Source organism: Procambarus clarkii, chromosome 72, assembly GCF_040958095.1.
Source record: "Procambarus clarkii isolate CNS0578487 chromosome 72, FALCON_Pclarkii_2.0, whole genome shotgun sequence".
NCBI classification, from domain to species: Eukaryota; Metazoa; Arthropoda; class Malacostraca; order Decapoda; family Cambaridae; genus Procambarus; species Procambarus clarkii.
Window position 1 is genome coordinate 3996092 of NC_091221.1, and position 23304 is coordinate 4019395.

A 23304-nucleotide genomic window follows, 5' to 3' on the forward strand; every position below is an offset into this window, starting at 1 on the left:
GTAAAAAGAGAGAACTACCCGAGAGGTGGCAGCACTGCAGGTTTCAAGCTGAAGAAGAGACAACAGGCTGAGACAGATGCCCCAAAGTAACACAAGGCCGCAGAGGGCCCGGAGCGTTGACAAGACATCTGGCGGCCATGACCCGGTTCAATCTCCAAAACCCTCGAGCCCGAATGTTAAATTACGTCTTCCCAAATACAGCAGCGTTAGCAGCATATGTCCGCACATCATGGGCACGAAAGTAGACCGCAGGCTGGCTAGGCTTGATAACCCTGAGGACAACCTGAGAAACACGAGCCCTGGAACCAGGGAAACCGGATCTACCCAGGGCGCATCCACTGTTACTGAACGAGTGGCCTGCAGGTAGCGATGTAAAGCCGCAACCAGACACAAAAGGTGAGGTACCCCGGCCGAACCAAACAAGCATCAACAGCCAAGGGACTCCCCTGGAAGCCAGCTGTCTTATTCCTCGCCAGAAAAGAAGGAGAAGGCTGCAAACTAACAAACCGACCACCATGACCAAAAGGTGCAGAAACCCTTGCACCGGAGAAAAACATAAAGCCCTGCAACATGACCCCCCCCAGCTCAAAGCCAACAAAACAAGGCTTCCATAAACAATCCTGAACCAAAGGGGCCACCAAAAACCGAGGGGAGAAAAAAAAAGAAAGCACCTGGTCCAAAGACCAAGACTGCTCAAGCAGCGCACGAGCAGGCTGGAGCTGAAAAACGCACCGGAGAGCTTACTAGACAGAGCAGAAATGACATCCACTCCAACCACAAGCTGGAGTAGCTCCACCAACGCCACACAATGAGAAGCGATAGTATGCGGTATGAAATGCCAGTCCAGAAAAACTAAGAAAAATGGACCAAACATCCTTAACAGACACAGACAACACCCTCCTATGGGAAAAGAAAGGGCAGAAAGACCACCAGGAGACATCATACTGTTGCCAAGACGAAGACAGCAGGTGGGACACCTATCAGAGAAACAACACGATCACCATACAAGAGGCGATACACCTGCGTCAGAAAAACCTAGACGTGAAGAACGGAAGAGTAAGTCGAACCAGCGAGGTACCTAACAGGCCCGACCTGCTGAAAGAGGTAGAGCTGGATAAAAACTCCCAGGTTTGGACATCGAGCAAGCAGCACCTGAAACCAAGGTTGGGCCGGCCACAATGTTGCCAGGAGAAGCTCTCTCCCCAGATAGGATTCAAGGCGAGCCAGAACCCGAATGACTCTGTAATTGGTCAAACTATTATTTATTAGCGATAAGACCTACCATTAATGTATGATGACTTACTATAAATATATAGCTCTTTCTCTGTAACTAGTTGACATTGTAACTATAAGGTGTGAAGGACAGATGAAATTGTTTATGTAATAATCTAAGATGAGGTCTGATAAAGACCTTTTGTGCCCTCTGTAATGCTTTTGCACTACCGCTCACAGGATGAGTATGGGGTGCACAATAAACTAGCCACCTTCGGCGGCAACAATAAAAAACCAGAACCCGAAGCAACAGCTGGACCAGGAAATAAAGGGATAAGAACACCCACCTCGACCAGAACTGCCAGAAAGCATCTACTGCAAAAGCCTCGCAGTCGGGGAATGGCACCATGTATAATGGAAGACGTGGACATGAAGAGGTCCACCTTCTGGTGCCCGTACGTCACACAAAGCCAAAGGAAGGAGGTGGAATCAACTGTCCACTCCGTGGAAGAGGAATGAAGTGTGATAGGCTGTCTGCCATTATGGTGGACATTCCCTGAATATGAACAGCATGGAGAGTTAAACCCCGAGGACTTGGCAGAAGAGCTACCCAAAGCAAACAGCCCCAAAGAGACATGGACTGCAGGGACGCCCCCCCCCCCCATCCTGCTGGTGACAATGAACCTCAGGGGAGTAGTCCAAGTGGAGCTAAATCATGGTGCCTCGAGGAAGCTGAATCCACTGCAAATTCCCCCACCGTGAGCCCAACCATAGGACGGAGCCCACCAACCCAGGCATCTGTGAGCACATCAAGCGCTGGAATGTAAAAGCGCCTTGCCACTGAACCCCAAAACCCCAAAGAGGAAGCTGGTGACTCAGCAAATGACAAAGACCCTGGGGTGCAAACCCAGCGGTCATCAGAGGGGCGAAAGGGGCTGCCCCGAAGATACCAGAACAGCCTTTGAAGCCAAACCCTGCCAGGCTAGGAAACCAGCATGGCAAATGTCAGGCTCCTTCACAACTGCACGAGTATCTGCCGAATGACCTGGGGTCCCCCCCGCTCAAAAGGAGTTGAAAGGCGGGACCTCAACCAGAGCAACGCTGCAGGAGGGAAGAGAGATGGATGCAGTACAAGAATCCCACACAAGGCCCAGCCAAGTTCGAAACTGAGATGGAACCAACTGGGACTTCTACCAAATTACCAGGAACTTGAATGCAGCAAGCTGGGAAAGAACCAGATCCCTGGTCAGCAGACAAGCAGATCAGGAAGGAGCCCACACCAACCAGCCAACGAGGCAGGCCGTCTGCCAAGAAGGCATTGGAACCTCGAATTGCCCCCTAGCAAGGCAAGAGGAACCTGAATGTATATAAAACTGGATCCAACACAGAGGCAAAACCAGGTCTTACTGGAAGCATGCACCAAGGGCCTTCCAAACTCCCTAGAGGAATCTGAGAGGAAGAAAACCTCTGAAAAGACAAATCCGAGGGACCCTAGGGCACCCAGAAACAAAACTGTGGGAAGCCGTTCCTACCACATTTGCCGGCAGGAAAGATACACCACTGTGAAGGAAATGTGTCAATAGTTGTCCATTAACAAAATTAAAATATTGCATTTAAGCTAGTATTCCCCCACCCCTCCTCCCCAACCCTGTAGAAAGAACCCCATAGCTAAAACAACCATAAGATGGACAGGATATCGAGGGCCGGAAGCTTGGGAGCCGTATGAGCATACAAGGCAAAATCAATGGGCCCAAAACCAGTGCCTAGAAAAACAAAAGAAAACTACCCAATGATTTTTTTATTTTTTTTATTTTTTTGCAGGGATATTCCTGCGCGGGCCCTAAGCCTCTGGCTGGCCCACTAAATGACTACAGTCTGTACACACAAGATTGGGAGACAAGACCAACACCCAAAAGTCCCCAGGGGGGGGCCATACAGGCTAGGATGCTTGGAATAGAAAGAAATAAGACAATGTCGTTCTGCAGCTGTAGCATAACCATGGACGGACCCCATGTAAAGTACACACAGCAGTAGTGGCGTCCAGAAGGAATGGACTTAAAGCAAACAACATGTAGCAAGGAGAATAAAATAATCCCAAGAATTAAAACATCCTGAGGAAGAGAGAAAATAAATTTGAACGTGCCATTGCAGACAATACAGGGTAGGAAAAGATGGACAACTCAAGATGAGTAGAACGCTTAAAAAAGGCAAACCAGACGTAACCGAGTCGCCAAAGGAGCCACAGAGACAAGAAAAAAGAACTTGCCCAGAGGCAGAGGAGGAAGGAAAGGGACTGCAGGAGGCAGTGCTGAAGGTGAAGGAAAGAAAGGGACTGCATAGGCAGTGCTGAGGTGAAGGCAGGTAAGACCAAAAGCACATTAAGCAAAAAAGGCCCAAAAATCAAGCACAAATGCCCAGCAGCCAATGTAAACAAAACACAGAGTGCCCTGGCGGCTGGGTGTGAAAGTGCGCCCAGAAGAGCAAAATGGCTGCCAATACAAACAACGAAACTGCCCCAAAACATCCAAGCCAAAGATGGATGCGCCCGATGTGAGGGTGTATAAATCATGCCTGTAAATACAGTAAACCAATGCAGATGGGAAGGAGGGAAAAAAAAAAACCTTCCCCCACTACAACAACTCCAGCCCAGTAGGCACAAGGGCCCAAGCAGGGGCAAAAGAAGCCCAAATGCTCGTAGCGGACTCCCCCCCCCCCCAAAGCCTCGGGAACCCCCCAAAAGAGGACCTGGGGCTGAGCCCTCATCTACGCCCACCACCTCCTAAAGAAAAGGCGGAATCCAGGTAAAAGTTTCAAAGCAGGGAGTCGGCTGGGTTGACCATGAAGCTCCGGCGGGAAAATCGAGCTCGACCACCTCTGCACCAGACACGAAAGGAGATATCCACAAAGCCAACCGAACCTCATCCAGAGGTAAACCCTGCCCCGACACCAAAACCCACAGACGGGTGGAAGCTGGAAGCATTAAGAGAGGAGCATGAGGGGAGGAGCATTCCTTCCACCTGGGAAGGAATGGGGTCATGGACTGAAACAAGGCTGAAGTGACCAACACCCACAAATCCAGGACCCAAAAACTCATGCGAGACAGCTCTGGGGCTTCCAACCAGGAGACCATTCAGGCTACTTGCAACAATGAAAATCTAGCAAGAAATGCAGCCACTGCCTGACTCCTGCAATCTTCAGACAAAGAATGGGTAAATTGAAGCATAAGCGGGGAACAAGACCTGCAAAACTCCGGGTCGTAGATGTCACCAACCCAACAGGAAGCATGACAGAGGCAGGATGGACAATCGTCTCTCTGAGGCAGGGGCAATGAATAACCTGTAACAATGCACAAGGCGAGAGAGGTCTCCGAAGATACATCCATGGTCACCACGAGCCCCATAGGGATTTCCAGGGCCCACAGGGGGAGTAATCCCTACGGAAAACCTAGACACTGGCAGCCAGAGAGACTACAGCTGCCGTGTTTGTGCTGGTTGTCTCCGACCAAAGTACGCCCCTCCCAGCAACAATCACTTCCTACTCAGGGCAGGATGGAAACCAAAGATCCCCGCCCAACCCCAAGGACAAAACCAATGCCAAGTAACGGAGACCTTAACGGGAGTGAGTCCCAAACGACCCAGGAAAGATAACCTTGAAATGCAAGGGTAGTACTTACAGGGTGCCTAAGAAAGCTAGCCCTAGACACATGCAGCCTTGCATACAGAGGAAACACCTGGCCACCACACCGCCCCACACAGCTGGCACAGCCACACAGGGCAAAATCCAGACAAGAAAATGAGACCCGAGGTAACGTTCAATCCCTTTACACATCAGTCAAGAACTGGAATGGTGGGCTACCGGCTCACCTGCCAGCTCGCCTTGTTTGTTTGGTTTCCTTTTGGGGGGGAATTTTTGTTTACTCTGTTTGGATGTGGGATTGCAATTTTTAACCAGTAGAGGGTTTGTATTCTTTCACCTATCTTTCTGGGTGCTTTCCCAGTCGATGGCAACCATGATATACTTTAAATGTAGAGTACTCATATGGCCATTGCTCCCTGTGCCTCTCTGAGTGGACAAGATTCTGGCTCTGGTCTTCGGTAGGCATAAAAGAACTCCCATAACTGATGACTCTAAACTAATATTGCAAGTGTCAGTTGGATAGCTTCAGGGAACCAATGGGGCTCCCTTCAGAAAACTCCACACACACACTTACATGTTAATTTGTAATTAAGCATATAATTAATTTCTGACAATATTATCTGCAAAGCCCAACAGTAAACTAAAGCATAATACAATCTTACTAAGCACAACTAGACCTATAACCCCATACATGGCAGGGGCACAAGTAGTTTGCAATTTGCTCAGTACTGGATTATGTGGATACAGATTTACATAGGCAACAACAATTTTTTTTACCAAGCTCCAAAGTACACAAATGAGTTTTTTGTTTATAAACAAATTGAGAATGGATTAATAGAGATAATGTGTTAATTCTCTGGTGAAGTACAATTACCAAAGTGTAATTACATGATCAGAGCTACGCTCGTGGTGTCCTGTCTTCCCAGCACTCTTTGTCACATGACGCTTTTGAAACTACAAATGGCTTTGACCTTCACCACCTTCTCACTTAACTTGTTCCATCCCTTAACCACTCTGTGAAAGTGATTATTATTATATTTGTTTAGCAGCTTTGCTTAGTTTAAATCTATGATCTCTTGTTCTTGAAGTTCCAGGTTTCAGGAATTCTTCCCTATCAATTTTGTCAATTCCCATTAATATTTTGTACTTGGTTATTATATCACCTCTTTTTCTAGTTTTCACCTCATCTTCTAGGTTTGGCATATAAATAATGCCTCTAACGTCACTTCGTAGCTCCTGTCTTTCAGTTCTGGGAGCTATTTAGTTGCATGTCTTTGCTCCTACACAGTTTGTTGATGTGTTTTTTCAGATATGGGCACCATACAACTGCTGTATATTCCAGCTTTAATCCCACAAAAGTTGTGACCAATTTCTTTAGTATTTCACCATCCATGTTTTGTAAAGCGATTATGAAGCTGGAATGCGCAGCATAGGCTACTCACACAATGTTCTTTATGTGGTCCCCAGGTAATAGTTTTCTATCTAGAACCAAGTACTGACAACAAGGGCCATTATTTAAGCCATTTGCCTAAAAATCAAAATACCACAGAATGTCAACCTTGACTAGGAGCCAGCAAACTCCAAAATCCAGCACAAGGGGTACCACAAGGGAGAAGAGCAGACAGAATCCTGAAAATGCAAGAGGCATAAGCGATAGGCCCAGTGAGCCTCATGAAGGCCAACACCTAACACAAGGAGGAGGGTGAACAACCTGGACACAACATCTAAACAGATACTGCTGGAAAACACTGTTGCCACAACTGTGGCAACCACAGCCTAAGTGGGAGGGCAATTTTGTAGGGAACCAAGGGAACTGCAAGAGCCAGACACATCCCCACTCCACTGAGCCAATGATAAATCCATCAACCTCCAAGTGATACAAGAAACAGAAGCCAAGACAGACAACCAGGCATCACCACAGGACCAATAAACAAGAAGCTGGGGTGGAAGAGAAGCACACATACACCCCAAGAATCAGCAGAAATCATGCCTAAAACCCCAAGCAGGAAAAGCAATGCACGCAGGGCAAGGCTGAGACCTCAAAACTCAACCAGAAAGATCCAGAATCCTGGGCAAGGCTCCTTGAGCTAAGCAGGAACTAAATCAAGTTCACCCAAGCCATAGCTGTAGGAGACAAAATGGGTGACTTGAAAAAACAGGAGGCAACCCTTGGGAACACAGGTTCCCAGAAATGCACTAGGGTCAGAAATTTTCTTGAAGCAGTTGCGCATTTTGGAATAATTTGGCTCTCGGGTGTAATTTTTTTCAGTTCTGTGGTAATCTCTGTTCACCAGACTCTCCTTTGCCCATTTCACTGGGCCAAATTCTGGTCCTGCCTCCAGTAGCATTCCTGGGTTGCAGATTCCTGGAATGTTACCTAAGGCTTGGTTGCCTCCAGGTTGTAGCATCAGGAAGCTACTGTGGGTTCCCTAATACCCACTTTTTTTAATTTTCAAAATTGCTGTACTTTTGTCAAAATCATTATTTTTTATTTAAATAATTAAAAAATCTAGGTAATGATATTATCTGGGTTAGCCCCTCAGTAACTCCGGTCTAACCTAAACGTTAACTACTTTTTTTTTCTCTTGATGTTCTCCTTTCTTGCAACTTGAACTACTCCCTGTCAATTAGCATCTGGTTACGATGTGGTTTCATCTCCAGCAGTCTCCATGCAGGACAGGGTATTGGTCATCGAGGCTACAATAATAGCTCTCTCTGGTGTGGGAGTATTTAAAGGTTACGTGATTTTGTTATTACCTGGTTTTGAACCATTGATCTTGCTTTTTTTCAGTTTCCTGCAGTTAAGGTTTTTCTCCTCATGCTGTTTACATTGGAGAGTCTAGGCAGAGCTCTGTCTTACCATGAAATGGATAGTCCAATTAGGTCCGTTTCATGTTTGTCACCGAACCAAGATATGAACTAGAGTTTCTGAAATGGTACTGTCTTATGCAACCCATTTATCTTGCATATGATGTCCATTTCCATAGTTTTTGGGTCATGACATACTGGATCATGAGTAAACCCCCTTGACATTTTCTATTTGCATAATTTTTCTTTCATCTTTTTTATGCAATACACTACTGTATGTCAAGTCATGTCCTCTTCAGGCAGCACTGGTGAGGTAGCTCAGAGAGAGCTACTGAGGAAGCTAGCCCAGAAATACAACATTGAGTATAATGAAATGCCCCTTCTGGGGATCACCTAAGTAGTCCCCATCCCCACTGAGTTGTCCCATTTCATTCACCTGGAATCTAGGAGCAGCGAACCACGGACCCCACGCATGTGAGGCCAAAGCTCCATCGACTGAGTTATTGAGTAGTCTTAATAAGGAAAGATTCCAGAAGCAACTACTGCTGCCAATTTTATAAGTTGTCCCATCTTTCCCATGTCAGCACGGTTCACACCTCTACCAGTACCTTAACTGGATTGGGCTGCCACTGGGTGACCAGGGAGGGGGGGGGTTGATTTACTGTATTTTGCTTGTTCAAAGTTTTTCTTAGTGATTTGGTGTGACTAAACATTATTAGAAAGTAGTTTTAAGGGTTCTGAATAACTCTCCTAATATTTTTGTGGAGGTACCACATCTGTATTGGGTTGATCAATGATGCTCTTAAGTTTCCCATCACACTGACAATATGAAAAGACACCATAATAAGTAAGACAATATAAGTAAGACTAAGTAAGACCACCAGACACCTATAAGTAAGACAATATGAAAGTGCACCTGTTCCCACCAGTGGGCTAAGAATCTTTAAGAGTCTGGAGTATTCAATATGCCCTGACTATATAAAAAAATGCAAGGGGGTAACTTGAGGAAGTTACCAAGATGCTGCCTAAAAAACCCAGTGTTAAATGTAATGAAACGCCAGTTCCTGGGTGAGCCCCGAAGGCTTCCTGAAGCTATCATTGATTAATTGCCATATTACCAAGTGTTATGAGTTGCAGAGTTCTTTGTGCCTACCGGGAACCATGAGCCAGAATTTGGCTCCCTCAGAGAGGCATAGGGAGTGATAGCTAATGATTCCTTTACATTTAAAGGATATCATCTTTGCCATCACCAGTAGAGGCACCCTGAAAACAGGCAAATCAAAACAAACCACTGCCTGGTTTTAAAATGCGACCAAAGCCCCCAAAATGCCAAAAGAACTTCCCCAATAACAAAACAACAAAACTTAGTGAAACTAGCCCACCACTAGTTTTTTCCCACCTCCCCCCTCGTTGGGAAGGCGGGGGAGGGAGGGAGGAACTGGGCTGACCGCCTTCAGTTCTTTACTGGGAACTGGTTATCAGTAAAGAACTCGGTGTCCGGGTTAGGACATCGAGCAAGCAGTGTCTGGAACCAAGGCTTGGGCTGCCACCATGTAGCCAGAAGAATAACTTTCCCCTTGTACGACTCCAGCCGTGCCAGCACCCGGAACAACATCCAGAGTAAGGGGTAGGAGTACCCCCTACCTCAACCAGTTCAGCTGAAAGGCCTCCACTGCGAGGGCCTCGCAGTCGTGGAATGGTACTGCAAAAAGAGGCAGACGCCAAGACCACACAATCGTGAAGAGGTCAATGTCCAGGCGCCCAAACGTCCAGCAAAGCCAAAGGAAGGAATCGGCGTCGATGGTCCACTCCGTGGAAATGAGAAGGAAATGAGACAGACTGTCTGTCAAAATGTTGGAGACACTCCCTGTACATGAACTGTGTGGAGATGTAAACCCAAGAACTCTGCAGAAGAGTTACACGAAATGACCAGCCTCACAAAGCCACGGACCTAAGAAGCACCCACACCCCCAGTTTGAGACAATGAACTACAGGAGAACAGTCTGAATAAAGCTGGATCACTAAGCCCTGATGAATTCAAACTCTTCGCAGTGCCTGCCACACCCCTGCAAACTCCCGCACTGTGCTGTGAGCGCGATGAAGAGAATACCTATGACCCTGGCCAGACTGGTGAGCACTGGTCACAGAGCCCCAGCCAAGGCATCCATGAACACATCGAATGAGGAAGGAGGAAGGCACCATTGCACTGAACCCCCCCCCCCAAAAAAAAAACTGAAAAGGCAGCCGGTGACCCAGCAATCAGTGAAGGGACACTGGGACCTGAACCCAGCGATTGCGAGAGCGGCAACAGGGGCTGCCCCAAAGATACCAGAACAGCCTCCGGTGCCAAACCCTGCCCAACGGGTTAACCAGAAAGGTAAAGTTCAGACTCCCACACAGCTGCTCAAGCATCCACAGAGTAATCTGGGTCCCATTTAACAGCATTAAATGGCTGAACTGCAGCCGGAGCAAGGCTACAGGAGGCAGGGAAAGTGACGCTGACCGAGAATCCCAAGTCAGGTCCAACCATATTCAAACCTGGGATGGAACCAACTGGGACTTCCTACAGTTCACCAGGAACCCAAACCCGGTAAGCTGGGAAAGAACTAGATCCCTGGCTAGTAGACAGGCAGACCGACTGGGAGTCCAAACCAGCCAAGTTGTTGAGGTAGATCAAAACCCTCAGTCCTAACAAACGAAGACAGGCCACCATCACCAGAGTCAAGTGCATAAAATACGCTGTGGCAGATTCAGCCCGAATGGATGAGCCCGAAAGCAATAAGCCTGTCGCATTATGACAAAACATTACCAATCGCTGAAACCCGGATGAAATGGAACACGACAATAGGCGTCCTTGAGGTCCAAAGAGATCTTCCAAGTGCCCAGCTTGAGAATGAAACAGACCTGGGACAAAGTAGTCATCCAAAAGGATTGGCAAGGAATTAACGGATTCAGATGGGCCAAATCCATAACGTACCAGAGATCTGCACAATCCCTTTTTGGGACCGGAAAAAGGTGGGGAACCCACTGGAGAGACGAGGTCGTCTTGACCATACTCGGATGCACTCACTCTAAGATGACTGAATAGAGAGAAGTCGAAGAGGCATGCCCCTCCAGACCCGAACCCCTGAAGGAGGAGAGACCACCCATCGTCACCACAGGCCGAGTGATACAATCTGAAACACCCATGAATCGTGGGACTCGGCGTGGTCCCACAAAGAGGTACAGGAACCAAAGCCATCTGAAGAACTCTGCATCGACCATCCACTCTGTGGAAAGAGGAAGGAACTGGGACAAGGTGTCTGCCAGAACATTGGACACGCCTCGAACGTGAACAGCATGGAGAGCTAAACCCCAAGAACTCTGCAGAAGAGCTACCCGAAGCGACCAGCCCCAAAGAGCCACGGACCGAAATGACCCTCCACGATGGAGACAAGAAAGTGAAAGCAGTCTGAATGGAGCCAGATCAAAGAGCCCCGAGGAACCTGAATCTGGTGCAGCACCGGCCTCACAGCCGCAAACTCCCACACCGTGCTGTGAGCCCGATGGAAGAGCCCCTGGACAAACTGGTGAGCACTGGTCACAAAGCCTCAACCAAGAGATGAGGTGTCTGTGACACATCAAGTAAGGGAAGGGAAAGGCACAGAACCCTGAAAAACCCAATGGGGAAGCTGGTGATGCAGCAACCGACGTAAGGACCCTGGGGTGCGAACCCTAAGGCTGTGAGCACAGCAAAAGAGGCAGCCTGAAGATACCAGAACAGCCTCCAAAGTTAAATCTTGCCCAATGAATAAACCAGAAGGAAAAATGTCAGGCTCCCACACAACTGTTCGAGCAACCGCCGAGTGACCCTAGGGCCCCCCCTCAAAAGCAGCTGAAAGCAGGACTGCAGTTGGAGCACAGCTGCAGGAGGGGGAGACATGGACATAGTACGAGAATCAACCACGAGGCCCAGCCAAGTCCAAACCTGGAACGGAACTAACTGGGACCTCTGCCAAGTTACCAGGAAACGAACCCGGAAAGCTGGGAAAGAACCAGAACCCTGGCTAGCAGACAAGCAGACCGGTTGGGAGCCTACACCAACCAGTCATCAAGAAAGGCTGCCAGCCCGGAAAACACCGGAACCTTGAGGTCAGCTAAGCACTGAGGCTTGTAGACCCCCTGCTTGTAAACAGGAAATCTGACTACCAGTAACGGAGGTAAAACCATGGGGATCAATGGAGGAGAAAAGCCACCACAACCTAGGCTGGCCTAATTAGTAACTAAGCAGACCTCCGTTCACAGAGGGAAAATTCCCAAAAATGAAAAAAGAACAAACCCCCGAAACAACACCGCAAGCAAACTAGCAGCCGGAGAGAAAAGTTGGCCAACAAATAGGTAGCAGTCTGCCTCAGCTGCAGTGCGCCTCCCCCCCCAACCAATAACACTTCTCTAGCCGGGACAAGATGGAAAGCCATAGACCCCCGACTTACCCCAAGGGCAAAAACAACGTCAAGTGACGAAGCCCTCAAGAGAGTGAGTCCCAAACATCCAGGGAAAGTAACACTGGCACAGAAGGGCAGTACTTACAGGGCCCCCCAGGGAAGGGTAGCCAGAGTACATGTAGCTCCAAGTACAAAGAACACCTGGTCAGCAGGTGTGGGAGTTTGCGGCTGTGAGGCCGGTGCTGCACCAGATTCAGGTTCCTCGGGGCTCTTTGATCTTTGATCACACACAGTTGGTACACCCACACAGGGGAAAATCCAGAACAGGAAAGCTAGGCCAGAGGTGACCGCTGACCGCCAAGCACATCAGACGAAATCTGAGGTGGTGAGAGGCCATCCTGCCTGAACCGGCTCCTGCTTCCCCTTATTGGGATGGGAGGGGATTATGCTAGTTATGCTAACTCATTAAGAGTAGAGTTACTAGTTTCTTTCCTTTCACCAGGAATTTATTTGCATTTTCTGGCTGGAGGTAGCAATTTTATGGGCTAGTTGTTTGTTTTGGTTCGCCTATCTTTCTGGGTAAATGCCCTGGTCGATGGCAGAATATGACATACTGTACTTTAAATGTAAAGTGCTCATATGCCATTGCTACCTGCGCCTCTCTGAGGGGACCAGGTTCTGGCTCATGGTCCCCGGTAGGCCTAAGAACTTGTGACTTATGAACCCAAACTAATACATATAGCACATATCAGTTCAGATAGTTTCAGGGAGCCAGTGGGGCTTCCCCCAGAAAGAGGCTCAACCACCTCCACACCCATATCGGAAGGGGCAGCCCCCTGACGCTGCTCAAGCCTCACCCCGAGCTAAACTCCACCCTGAAACCAAAACCCATAGACATCCAGGAGCCAGCAGCAAAGTGGGGAAGGGGGGGATAAGAAAAAGGGCAAACACACCCACCAGGGAAGGAAGAGGGAGCGCTGGACTGAAGCAATAAAACCAAAGCGAGGCAGCTCCGGGGCTTCCAAACAGGATGCACAACCTGTCACATTGCATCACGGAGACTATGCAATGTGACGCTGCCCGATCCCGTAGAATATCAGATGGGGATTACCTTGCGGTTACCTTGCGATGATTTCGGGGCTTAGTGTCCCCTCAGCCCGGTCCTCGACCAGGCCTCTTCGTTGCTGGACTGGCCAACCAGGACGAGTGAAAATGGAGCACAAGCAGGGAACAAGTCCCACAGGACTGAGTCGAAGGTGTCGCCTCACCCAACAGGCAGCAAGGCATAGGCAGAATTAATGATCATCACCCCAGAGGCAGAGGCATCGAGCTACCTACAAATTCGCACAAGACGAGAGCAGACTCGGAAGAGATACCATTGTACAACCGAGCCCACTGGGGTTTTCCAGGGCCTGTAGAGTAGATCGCTCTTTTCAAACTGGCAGTAGCCTGTTTTGATTTACCTACCTTTCTGGATGCCTTCCCTGGTCAATGGCAAGATGACATATTTTAAATGTAAAGTGTGTTCATGGGCCACTGCTCCCTTCACCCCTCTGAGGGGGCCAGGTTGTGGCTCATGGTCCCCAGTAGGCTTACAAAGAACTCTGCGACTGATGACACTCGGGTAGTATGACACTTGATCAGTAAGATAGCATCAGGGAGCCGACAGGGCTTCCCAAAGAAAACACAGCTAACATGTTCTGTTCTGCTTAGCTTCTATCTGAAGTTGCCAATGAGCCCAATTTAAGTACTCATAAGACCTCCAAAAATTAATAAAGAAAATGTAAATTATTTTTCACATAGAAAACAGTAAGCATAAAATACATTTAGGGCGGAGGGGGGATTGCAAACTGTTGTTTTATGGGGGGGGGGGGAAGAGATGAAACGAACACTTACAATCATCAGACTGCCTTGATTATTGTTGGAGTGTGTTGCCAAAATGCTGATGTATTTTTAGAAAAATTAACCTTAATTTCTTTTTATTTTCATAAATTTTCAGTGCCTGCCGGGCCAAAAGGGCCCCTTAAGAGGGGAGGAGTGTAACCCTCTGCATAGCTGATAGGGTTTTTTTCCAGAGCAAAAGATTTATGTAGCCTAATGAAAAATTATATTATTGTGTGTGCGAGGAGACTTACAATTCAAATGTGGACAAAAGTAAGCTGGTGATGAGAAAAATTCTCAGTGAAATAAGTGCAAAAATGGTGAAGTATGGAAGTGGTGAATCAGATTAAATATCTTGGATGAATGATTTATGAATGAAGAGTGTGTGCCATCAAATTTTGAAATAGGCTGAATCAGGGAATAGAGGTAGCTGGTACAGCTACCTTTATTGTACCTTTATGGTATAATGAATATAGATTGACAGTCTCGCTTCATGCAGGTCGGAGGTCAATCCCCAACCCTCCAAGTGGTTAGGCATCATTCCTTTCTCCTGTCCCAACCCAAATCTCCTTCCAAGTGCTATATAGTCATAAAGGCTTGAAGCTTTCTCCTGATATTTCCCTTTCCCTACCCCCTCGTACAATGAAAGCTATAGTCAGCATAATGAAGAAATAAACAGAAGCTGCCAAATAGGGCATGTGTGGTGTTAGGAGAATGACAATTAGAAATTAAAATGTTAAGGAGAAATGTGGTGTGTAAAACCAAAATAAACTGCAAAATTAAACAGTGTACTAAGATGGTTTGGGCATGTTGAATGATGATGGTAGACAGATGACAACAGTACAGTATATTCAAGTGACTTAGCATGAGAAGAAGAAAGGCCAAAAAGAGGTGGTGGACATGGCAAGTGCATGTTTGTGAGTGTGAACAATGCACGAGATATTTTGATTTATCATGGATGACAGAATTGCCCAGCTTGCCTCATTTGATGATTTTTTTCAAGAGTAAAGAGTATAACTGCAAGAGGAGGGGGTAATAAAAGGTGACTATGAATAGGCACTGCTGCCTCACCAACATATTTCTTCATCTTATCAGGCATTACTGAGGCACTTAAATATGGCAGTGAATTATTAGCACTATCTATCACGTAAGGACTTCAAAACTGGTTGGTATAGCAGGACATACGGTTAAAGTGTTATTTTTTTAGGCCATTTGTAAGTTGGATCCTCACAAGTCAAATGTTTGTCAGTTGGATCGAGGACCAACTTAGACCGAGGGGGCCTGACAGCTGAGTGGACAGCGCTTCGGATTTGCAGTCCTGAGGTTCTGGGTTTGATCTCCAATTCAGGCAGAAACAAATGGGCAGAGTTTCTTTCACCCTGATGCCCCCTGTTACCTAGCAGTAAATAGGTATCTGGGAGTTAGGCAGCTGCTATGGGCTGCTTCCTGGGGGTATGTAACAAAAAAAAAATAAAACAAGGCCTGGTCGAGGACTGGGCCGCGGGGACGCTAAGCCCCGAAATCATCTCGATATAACCTCAAGAAGATAACCCATGTACTATATTTGACAACTCATAGGGAGCACTGTACATTTGGTGTTATAAAGTGACTGGGTGTTACTGGTGCATGAGTGGTGAAGTGTGGTAGGGCTTGCTAATCCATGAATGCTATCACCACTGTCAATGGTACGGTATTATCAATAGACTTGTGATATTTTGGTATTTTTAATATCTATACTTTTTCCACTATATTATTCATCCTTTTTCTCCATGCTGATGCCTTCCCACATCATAAAAGTGGGAAATAGGGAAATGATATGGTATACGTGTATAATTCATATATCACAATTTAAAAGACTGCATATGACCTTTAAGGGACTGGTAATGGGCTTAACATTTCATACAATATTACCTACATTTACTGTATAAGGATTTAGCTCTTTTTTTATAATAATAATAAAGTAATACTGAAGAAGGTGTAAACAACTTAAGCACTGCAATATAGGCTGCAAATAAGCAAAGAGCACAAAAGCAACAGCCAGGAATACCAATAATAATGCATTCCAAGCTGGAGGAAAACAATGTACAGTATATATATATATATAAAAAATCTATAACCATTTTATTCATACAGAGATCGAACAAAAACACAGAGCTATTAAACTATAGCAGAAAATTATGAAAGTGTAAACACAGAAGCTCAGCAAAACTATTTATCCACAAGGAAGGAATATCTCCATAGAAATAGATACTTCCAGAGACAGATTATAAAAATTAGTCTCTACAATTTGTGGTTGCCAATTATGCCATAATGTAATGACTTTAAAAATACTACAACTGAAGATGGATGTACTAAAATGACATGACTGTACTAACCTTACATGTATGGAGGTAGCGTGCATTAATTACAGTAGGGACAGACAAATGATTCTGAAACAAAACACAAGCCAAAGAAAAAAACAAACAAATCACACTAAATCAAAAAGTGATGAATACATAAACATGCAGCATGACATTTGAACAAGTTAACCATGCACAAATATGATAACTTGGAATTTGTCCTCAAATCTCACAATCCTTTATTTACTCAACATCCAGGAAATGATTACAATGAGTTGTGTGTACTTTGCAAAAGAAGCAAGTTATGGTGGTGGGTTAAGCAACTCTACTGGTACAGTATAGGCTGCTACAATGGTCCACAAGTGTAAATATGAAGTTTACTACATTCTCTCTTTAATCAAATGGCTGTAATAATAAAAATAATGCAGAATTAGCCAATAACTAATAATAGAATACATCACTTAATTACTACACTGAAGAACAACAACAGTCCTCAGAACACAGCTAACTTTTCCTTACCTATTTAATTACAATTTATACTCTACTTTGCATCACAATTTGAGTGAATTTTCATCAAGTGCAAAATCTATTTATATACTGTACTGTACGAAAAACATGTTGCTGACAACCATCAACAAAAATCCAGCATTGAATGTAATCAAACACTTCTTTCTGGTGGGCCACTTAGTAATTTCACAATGCTGCTACAACCTGGAAGTAATAAACTTTGTGGAATACACCAGGAACGCACCCACAAGCACTTACCAGGGATCACGACCAGTGTCTGGCCCACTCAAATAGACAAAAGGGAGCCTGGGGGATCAGATTACCAAAGAACTGAGTACAAGACCCACCAGAAAGCCAAAACACTCTAAAACAAGCAACTGCTCAGAGAAATTTGTAACCATAACAAACAATGCAAACAATCATTACTATGGCAAAATCAAAATTTTCTGTAGTCCATTAAAAGACATGGTTTACAGCTGCAAATGGTGATATTATAATTTATGTCTTTATCTATGACTTGATAAGGGTCCAGGATGAACTGAAATGTTGTCACTTTCATTTCATGTGTGTGGGTTGGGTTATTGGTTTTCAGCCATATTATCGCTACTGTGTGTACCTTACCTTGTGTAGCTTCTGGGGATCAACAGCCCCGTGATCCGGTCTCCAACCAGGCCTCCCAGTTGGTCATCTGGTCAACCAGGTCATTGGATGTAGCTGCAGCCTGGTTGATTAGGTATTTTTTGTAGGTGTTTGCGAGTTCTCTCTTGAACACTGTGAGCGGCCAGCCAGTTATGCTCCTTACGTGTAATAGGGGAGTGTTGAAAAGTCTTGGGCCCTTGATGTTGATAGAGTTCTCCTAGAGAGCACTAGTGTCTTAAAAAGTATCATCATTGGTGTGGCAATCCTTGTTTGGAAGATCCTTTTTATCCAACCTCTCATTTTTCTTGCAGTCTGACAGCTACTTTATTGTGTTCTGTAGAGGTAAGGTCTTCTGACATGATTACTTCTAGATCCTTTACATTAATTTTTCATTCTATAGTGTGATTTGATTCCGTTTTATATATAGTTGCCATTTTTAAATTTTATTTTTTCCATAGCGCAGGAGTTGGAAGTTATTTTCATTAATCATCATACTGAGAAAATTCGCAGGAGCTGTAATGAGGGTTCCAATCTATGCGGTGGGTGTTCCCACACACACGCCCTGTTTTCTCATTAACACATCACGTTAGTGTGATTACTCTGTATTGTGAAACATCATATTATTATCTGTGGCCCATTAAAAAACCCAATTTACATCTGATTGGAGGTTTGCCATGTCCTCTATATAGTCTACTCGCATAAAAATCCTAGTGTCATCTGCAAATGATGATACAGTGCTGTAGTTTGTATACTTGTCTGTCTCTGATATTAGGATGAGAAAAGTACTGGAGCAAATATGATACCTTGAGGGGGACTGAGCTTTTCACAGTAGATGATCTGGATTTTACTGTGTTAACTATTACACTCTGCATTCTATCTGTTAGGAAGTTGAAGATCCATTTCCCTACTTTGCCAATATAGTACAGTAATTCCTTTTGCATGCATTTTGTGTGCAACAAGACCATGGTCACATCTGTAGAAAGCCCTTGCAAAGCCTGTGTATATTTCATCTGCGGTTTGCTTGTCTTCCGTAACACCTAAGGTCATGTCGTAGTGATCTAGCAACTGTGAGAGGCAGGAGTGCTCTGTTCTGAACCTGTGTTGTCCAGGGTTATTTAGATGTTGTGATGCCATGTGATTTGTAATCTTACTTCTTAGCACTCTTTCAAAGATTTTTATGATGTGTGAGGTTAGATCTATTGGTCTATAATTTTTTGCATCTGCTTTACTACCTCCTTTGTGAAGTGGCACGATCTCTGCTGTTTTAAGTATGTCAGGAATGACACCGGTATCAAGGCTCCATCTCCAAAAGATGTTTAGGGCCTGTGATAGTGGTGTTTTGCACTTCTTGATGAATACAAAATTCCACAAGTCTGGACCTGGCACAGAGTGCATAGGCATGCTGTCTATGGCTACTTCAAAGTCCAGTGGGGTTAGGGTGACATCTTATATGTGGTTCTATGTTGATGTCACATTCATGAAGAATTCCTTTGGATTATCGATCTTCAATGTGGTCAGGGTTTCACTGAAAACAGAATCATAATGAAGCCTCAGTATTTCACTCATTTCTTTGTCGTCATCTGTGAAAGTTCCATCACCCTTGTGCAAGGGCCCAATGCTGGATGCAGCTTTTGTTCTTGTTTTTGCATACAAAAAAACATATTTCGGGTTCCTCTCTATTTCATGTGTGGTCTTTTGCTTCCTTTGCTTCGCTTTGATTCGAAAGGATTCTCTCAGCTTCAGCGCGATCATTTCTATTTCCCTACACAGCTTTCCTTGTTGTTGTTGAGTGTGTGTGGAGCATTTGAGATGTTCTGCTATTTGTTGTCTTTGCCTATAGAGGGAGCGCAGTTCTCGTACCAGTGTGCAACTTTTTCTCTTTTTCTCACTAGAAACATCTACATGTTTCTAGTGCTACAGTACCTATTTTCTCGAAGCACTGGTTTAGGTGTACATTATGTAGTTATTCTTCCCAGCATAGTTCTGCAAGGTATTGGTTTATTTCTTCCCAGTTAATCAGTTTGTTACTCAAATTTAATTTGCTCAATTCTCCTCCTCTGGGATTTGAGATTGGCTGCAGAGGTCTATTGCCCAGGCTCGTCTGACCTTCGATCAGGTTGTTATCTGAGTAACAAGTAGTTGTAATCATTCTGTCTCTGATCAGCTCATTGTTGCTAGTAAAAATAAGGTTTAGGATGTTTTCCTTCCTAGTTGGCTCTACTATTTGCTAGTTTAAAGTAAATCTGTCACACATCTGCAAGAGGTCATTTGTACGTGACTGTTCATTCAGACTGCTTCCTGGGACATTCTCCGCTATAACAGTATTTGCCACATTTTTCCCATTTTAGATGTCCTAAGTTGAAATTACCAAGTAAGATGATGTTAAGGGCAGGGTTTGTGAGGTTTTCTAAGCAGTATTCTATTTTCATAAGTTGGTCTTTAAACTGCTGAGGATTTGCACCAGGTGATTTATATACAAGGACAATAACCAGATTTAGAATTGTGGTGATTGTGACTTAGAATTATTTCTTATTCTATGTATCAGCTGGCATTCATTTGGTTTTATTCATCTGATTCCTATGATATGAAATGCTGGACAGGCTTTGTCATGATATTTTGTCTCATCTAGTAACCTGTTACATAGTTCCAGGTGGACAAAATTACAACTTTCTGTACAATATTTACCTGTACAATATTTACAATGCTTCTGCATATTTTAAGATCATATAGTATGGAAAAGTGACCAACTTACAAGCTAATCACACATAACTTTAAATTTATTTACATTAACAAATTGTGTGTTAAGGCTGATTATGTGTATAAAGAAACAAAGGATGGTGGTGGTGGTGAGAAAAGGGAAGAGGAAACAGCAAATGGCAGAGGCATTGTCAATAGTTTTTGGCTGGAAGTCATTTTTAAGTACAGTAGTTGTGAAACAATGTGGAGCAGCCTGCCACCCTACACTCACTTGATACACACAAGATTACTGCCACTTATGGATCAGTGTACTTAACAGTGTACTTGTTTCACCATTCACTTCATGACATACCTACAAAAGGATTATTTGGCTATGTAAAGTTATTTTTGTTTTATATTCTTCAAGTAAGTGCCAGCCCCTTCCAAGATAATCTGTTTATACTATACGGGAAACCACACACTGCATTTCCCGGATAACTGAATTACAAACTAGATTTTCAATGCAATTCCCGAATTAATATCTTCTGGTTAATTCAAGAATACACTAAATAGGGATCCAGTTAATTGGGATTGTATTCCATTATTAAAAAACCAGCGTTGAATGTAATGAAACGCCATTTTCTGGGTGAGACCCGGAGGCTCCCCGGAGCTTTACCGGCTGATATGCTAATGTCAGACTTTGGCATCAGTCATGTGTATGGAGTTCTAGGGCCTACCGGGGACCACGAGCCAGAACCTGGCCCCCTCAGAGAGGCAAGGGGAGCAATGGCCTATAGAAACCCCCGTGTGGTTGGAAGCATTCTATGTCTGCCATCGACCGGGTCAAGCATCCAGAAAGGTAAGCATTCCAAAACAAACCCCTATTCTGGTGAAAATTGCTACCTAAGCCGAACTAGTGAATAGAACTCTTCAACAGAAAACACGGAAACTAGTATGACGTCATACGTCACCGCGCCGCTGTCTGCGCAGCTCCCCCCTCCCCGGGAGGGGGAAGGGGGAGCCCCAGACCTCCCACGCCGGCTATCCACCCATCAGTTCTGAGGCTGGATGTCAAAACACGCGAAAAACGCCGACCGGAGGGAGGGAGGGTTGCCGGGGAGCCTCCGGGTCTCACCCAGAAAATGGCGTTTCATTACATTCAACGCTGGTTTTCTGGGGGGAGCCCCGTCGGCTCCCCGGAGCTAACTACCCACAGAGGAAGGTCAAAGGGACAAAACCGGGAGGCGGACACCACGCACCCCCCAAGGAGGCGAGACAACCGGCAGCAAACGCCAACCCAAGGCGCCACAGCCCCGAAAATCCCGGGAACAACACGAGAACCACGAGCAGCAAGGCCCCTGCACGAACACCAAAAATCCATGCCCGAAAGACTGCAAGGCCACGTCGCCCAGACGGCAGCGAGAGCAGCGAAGCCACGAACGCCACAGGCATGAGGGAAGAACACAGGCAGCTTAGCCGCAAGAACACGGCTGACCACCCGGGACACCATCACCCGCGAACCGGGAAGAACAGAACCGGATCAACGCAAAACGCGCTCCGGACCCAAACGCCGTGGCACGCAAACAACAGCAGAGGGCCGCCACTGAACACAAAAACGACACACCCCCGGCCCTACCAACAAAGCACCAACAAACCCTGGACCCCACCAGAATGCAGCAGCCCCACCCCGCGCCAGAAAAGATGGAGACTGCTGCCATCAAACAACCAAAACGCTAAAACCGAAGGAGCAAGAAAACACAGCGAACCGACCCCCAGAGGCAAAGGCCCAAAGGAAAGAGCCGACGAAAAAACACACCGGAACCGAAGGGGCACTACCAACCGAGGAGAAGACAGAGCACGCTGACCAGAGACCAGGATGGTGCAAGCGGCGCACGAACAGGCCGGAGGTGAAATGACGCACAAGACAGCTGACTAACGGTGCAGAAGCAACACCAAGACCGAAAGCAAGCTGAAGCGGCTCCGCCTGCGCCGCACGAAAAGAGGCGACAGTATGTGGCAAGACGACGGCCCCCAACCCCCACTAGAAAACCAAGCCGAGAGTAAACCAAGCCAACAAGAAGGACCCACCGAAGAAGGGACAGGAAAAGGAAGGACCGCCAAAATACCCCATACTGCCGCCAAGAAAGCACGCAGGTGGGACACCTACCACGAAGCCACCCGACCACCAACCGGAGGCGAGACCACGAGGCAGAACATAAGCAGCCCCGACAAGGCCCCCCCGAGCCCAGGAAAAAGGCGGAGCCGCGAGAAGATCTCGGGCGCGACCACCGAAACCCAGGCGGCACAAGGAGATGGAACGTCTGCCGAACAGAAAAACTCCGAAGCATGCAAGCCCGCCAGGAGTTCAGAAACGACGGGTCCGATGCGAGACATCGCAAGAACCCCCCCAAAAAAATAAAACAACAACAACCGGCAGGGCAAGCTAGGAAAACCAAAGAAGGCGGAAGGGTCGCCGCCAGAACAGGACCCGAACCAAGGGGCACGAACAACTGCAACAGACCGAGACAAAGAAGCACATCACAGGACACAGGCTGACCAACGCCTAAGAACACACGCAGAACATTCCTGCTGCAGAAGTGGCAGGAAGAAAGAGCAGAAGCACAAAAAAAAAAACCCGAAGAACAACCAGGGGTGGACAATCAGGCAGGGACAAAAACCCCACGCAATCCCCAGGCACAAAACGGCAGCAAAGCGCCACTCCACAACCGGACACAGGAACAAGGACACGCCACCGTGAAACACGGTACCAATGCTCACGTGCAGCAGCAGCAGCAACAGGCACCACTGCAACATGCAACATGTAAATAGCAACTCCCCTCTGCAAAGGCAGAGAACGGAGCAGGCAGACCCCAGACAGGGCCAACTGAGACACGACAAAAACCCTGCAGGCCCAGAAACCTGCACCAGGCGACCGACGGCGGAGAAACCCCGCTCGATACCTGCTGGATGAGGTACTGGGAGCTCTTTTACACCTCAAGCCCGGCCCAAGGTCAGGCCAGACCGGCCAGAGGATGGCCCACCAGGCAGCTGCTAGGAGCAGTCCACCGGCCCACATACCCCCACAACCAGGACGGGCCGGAACTGCCATACGAAAACAGGCCAGTGCGCCCTGGAAGTCCACGGACGAACCAGCAAGAAGGCTTATGCTCGCAAGTAGGTCG

General features: G+C 46.4%; 1 protein-coding gene and 1 long non-coding RNA gene across 7 annotated transcripts in view; one reads left to right on the forward strand and one right to left on the reverse strand.

Moving 5' to 3' along the window:
• The window catches only part of LOC138356369 (uncharacterized), a 420379-nt gene that overhangs the window by 353791 nt on the left and 43284 nt on the right, over positions 1-23304 (forward strand). The gene's annotated exons all lie outside the window — the stretch shown is intronic.
• LOC123773761 (alpha-protein kinase 1) overlaps positions 1-23304 on the reverse strand; it is a 183420-nt gene that overhangs the window by 67797 nt on the left and 92319 nt on the right. For 5 of the 6 annotated variants that reach the window (XM_069312345.1, XM_069312342.1, XM_069312341.1 and 2 more), the window contains one exon: positions 16337-16390. The exons of the other annotated variant lie outside the window; for it this stretch is intronic. In XM_069312345.1, coding sequence (XP_069168446.1) covers positions 16337-16390 — 54 coding nt within the window. The remainder of the gene's footprint in view (positions 1-16336; positions 16391-23304) is intronic. 6 annotated transcript variants of the gene reach the window in all.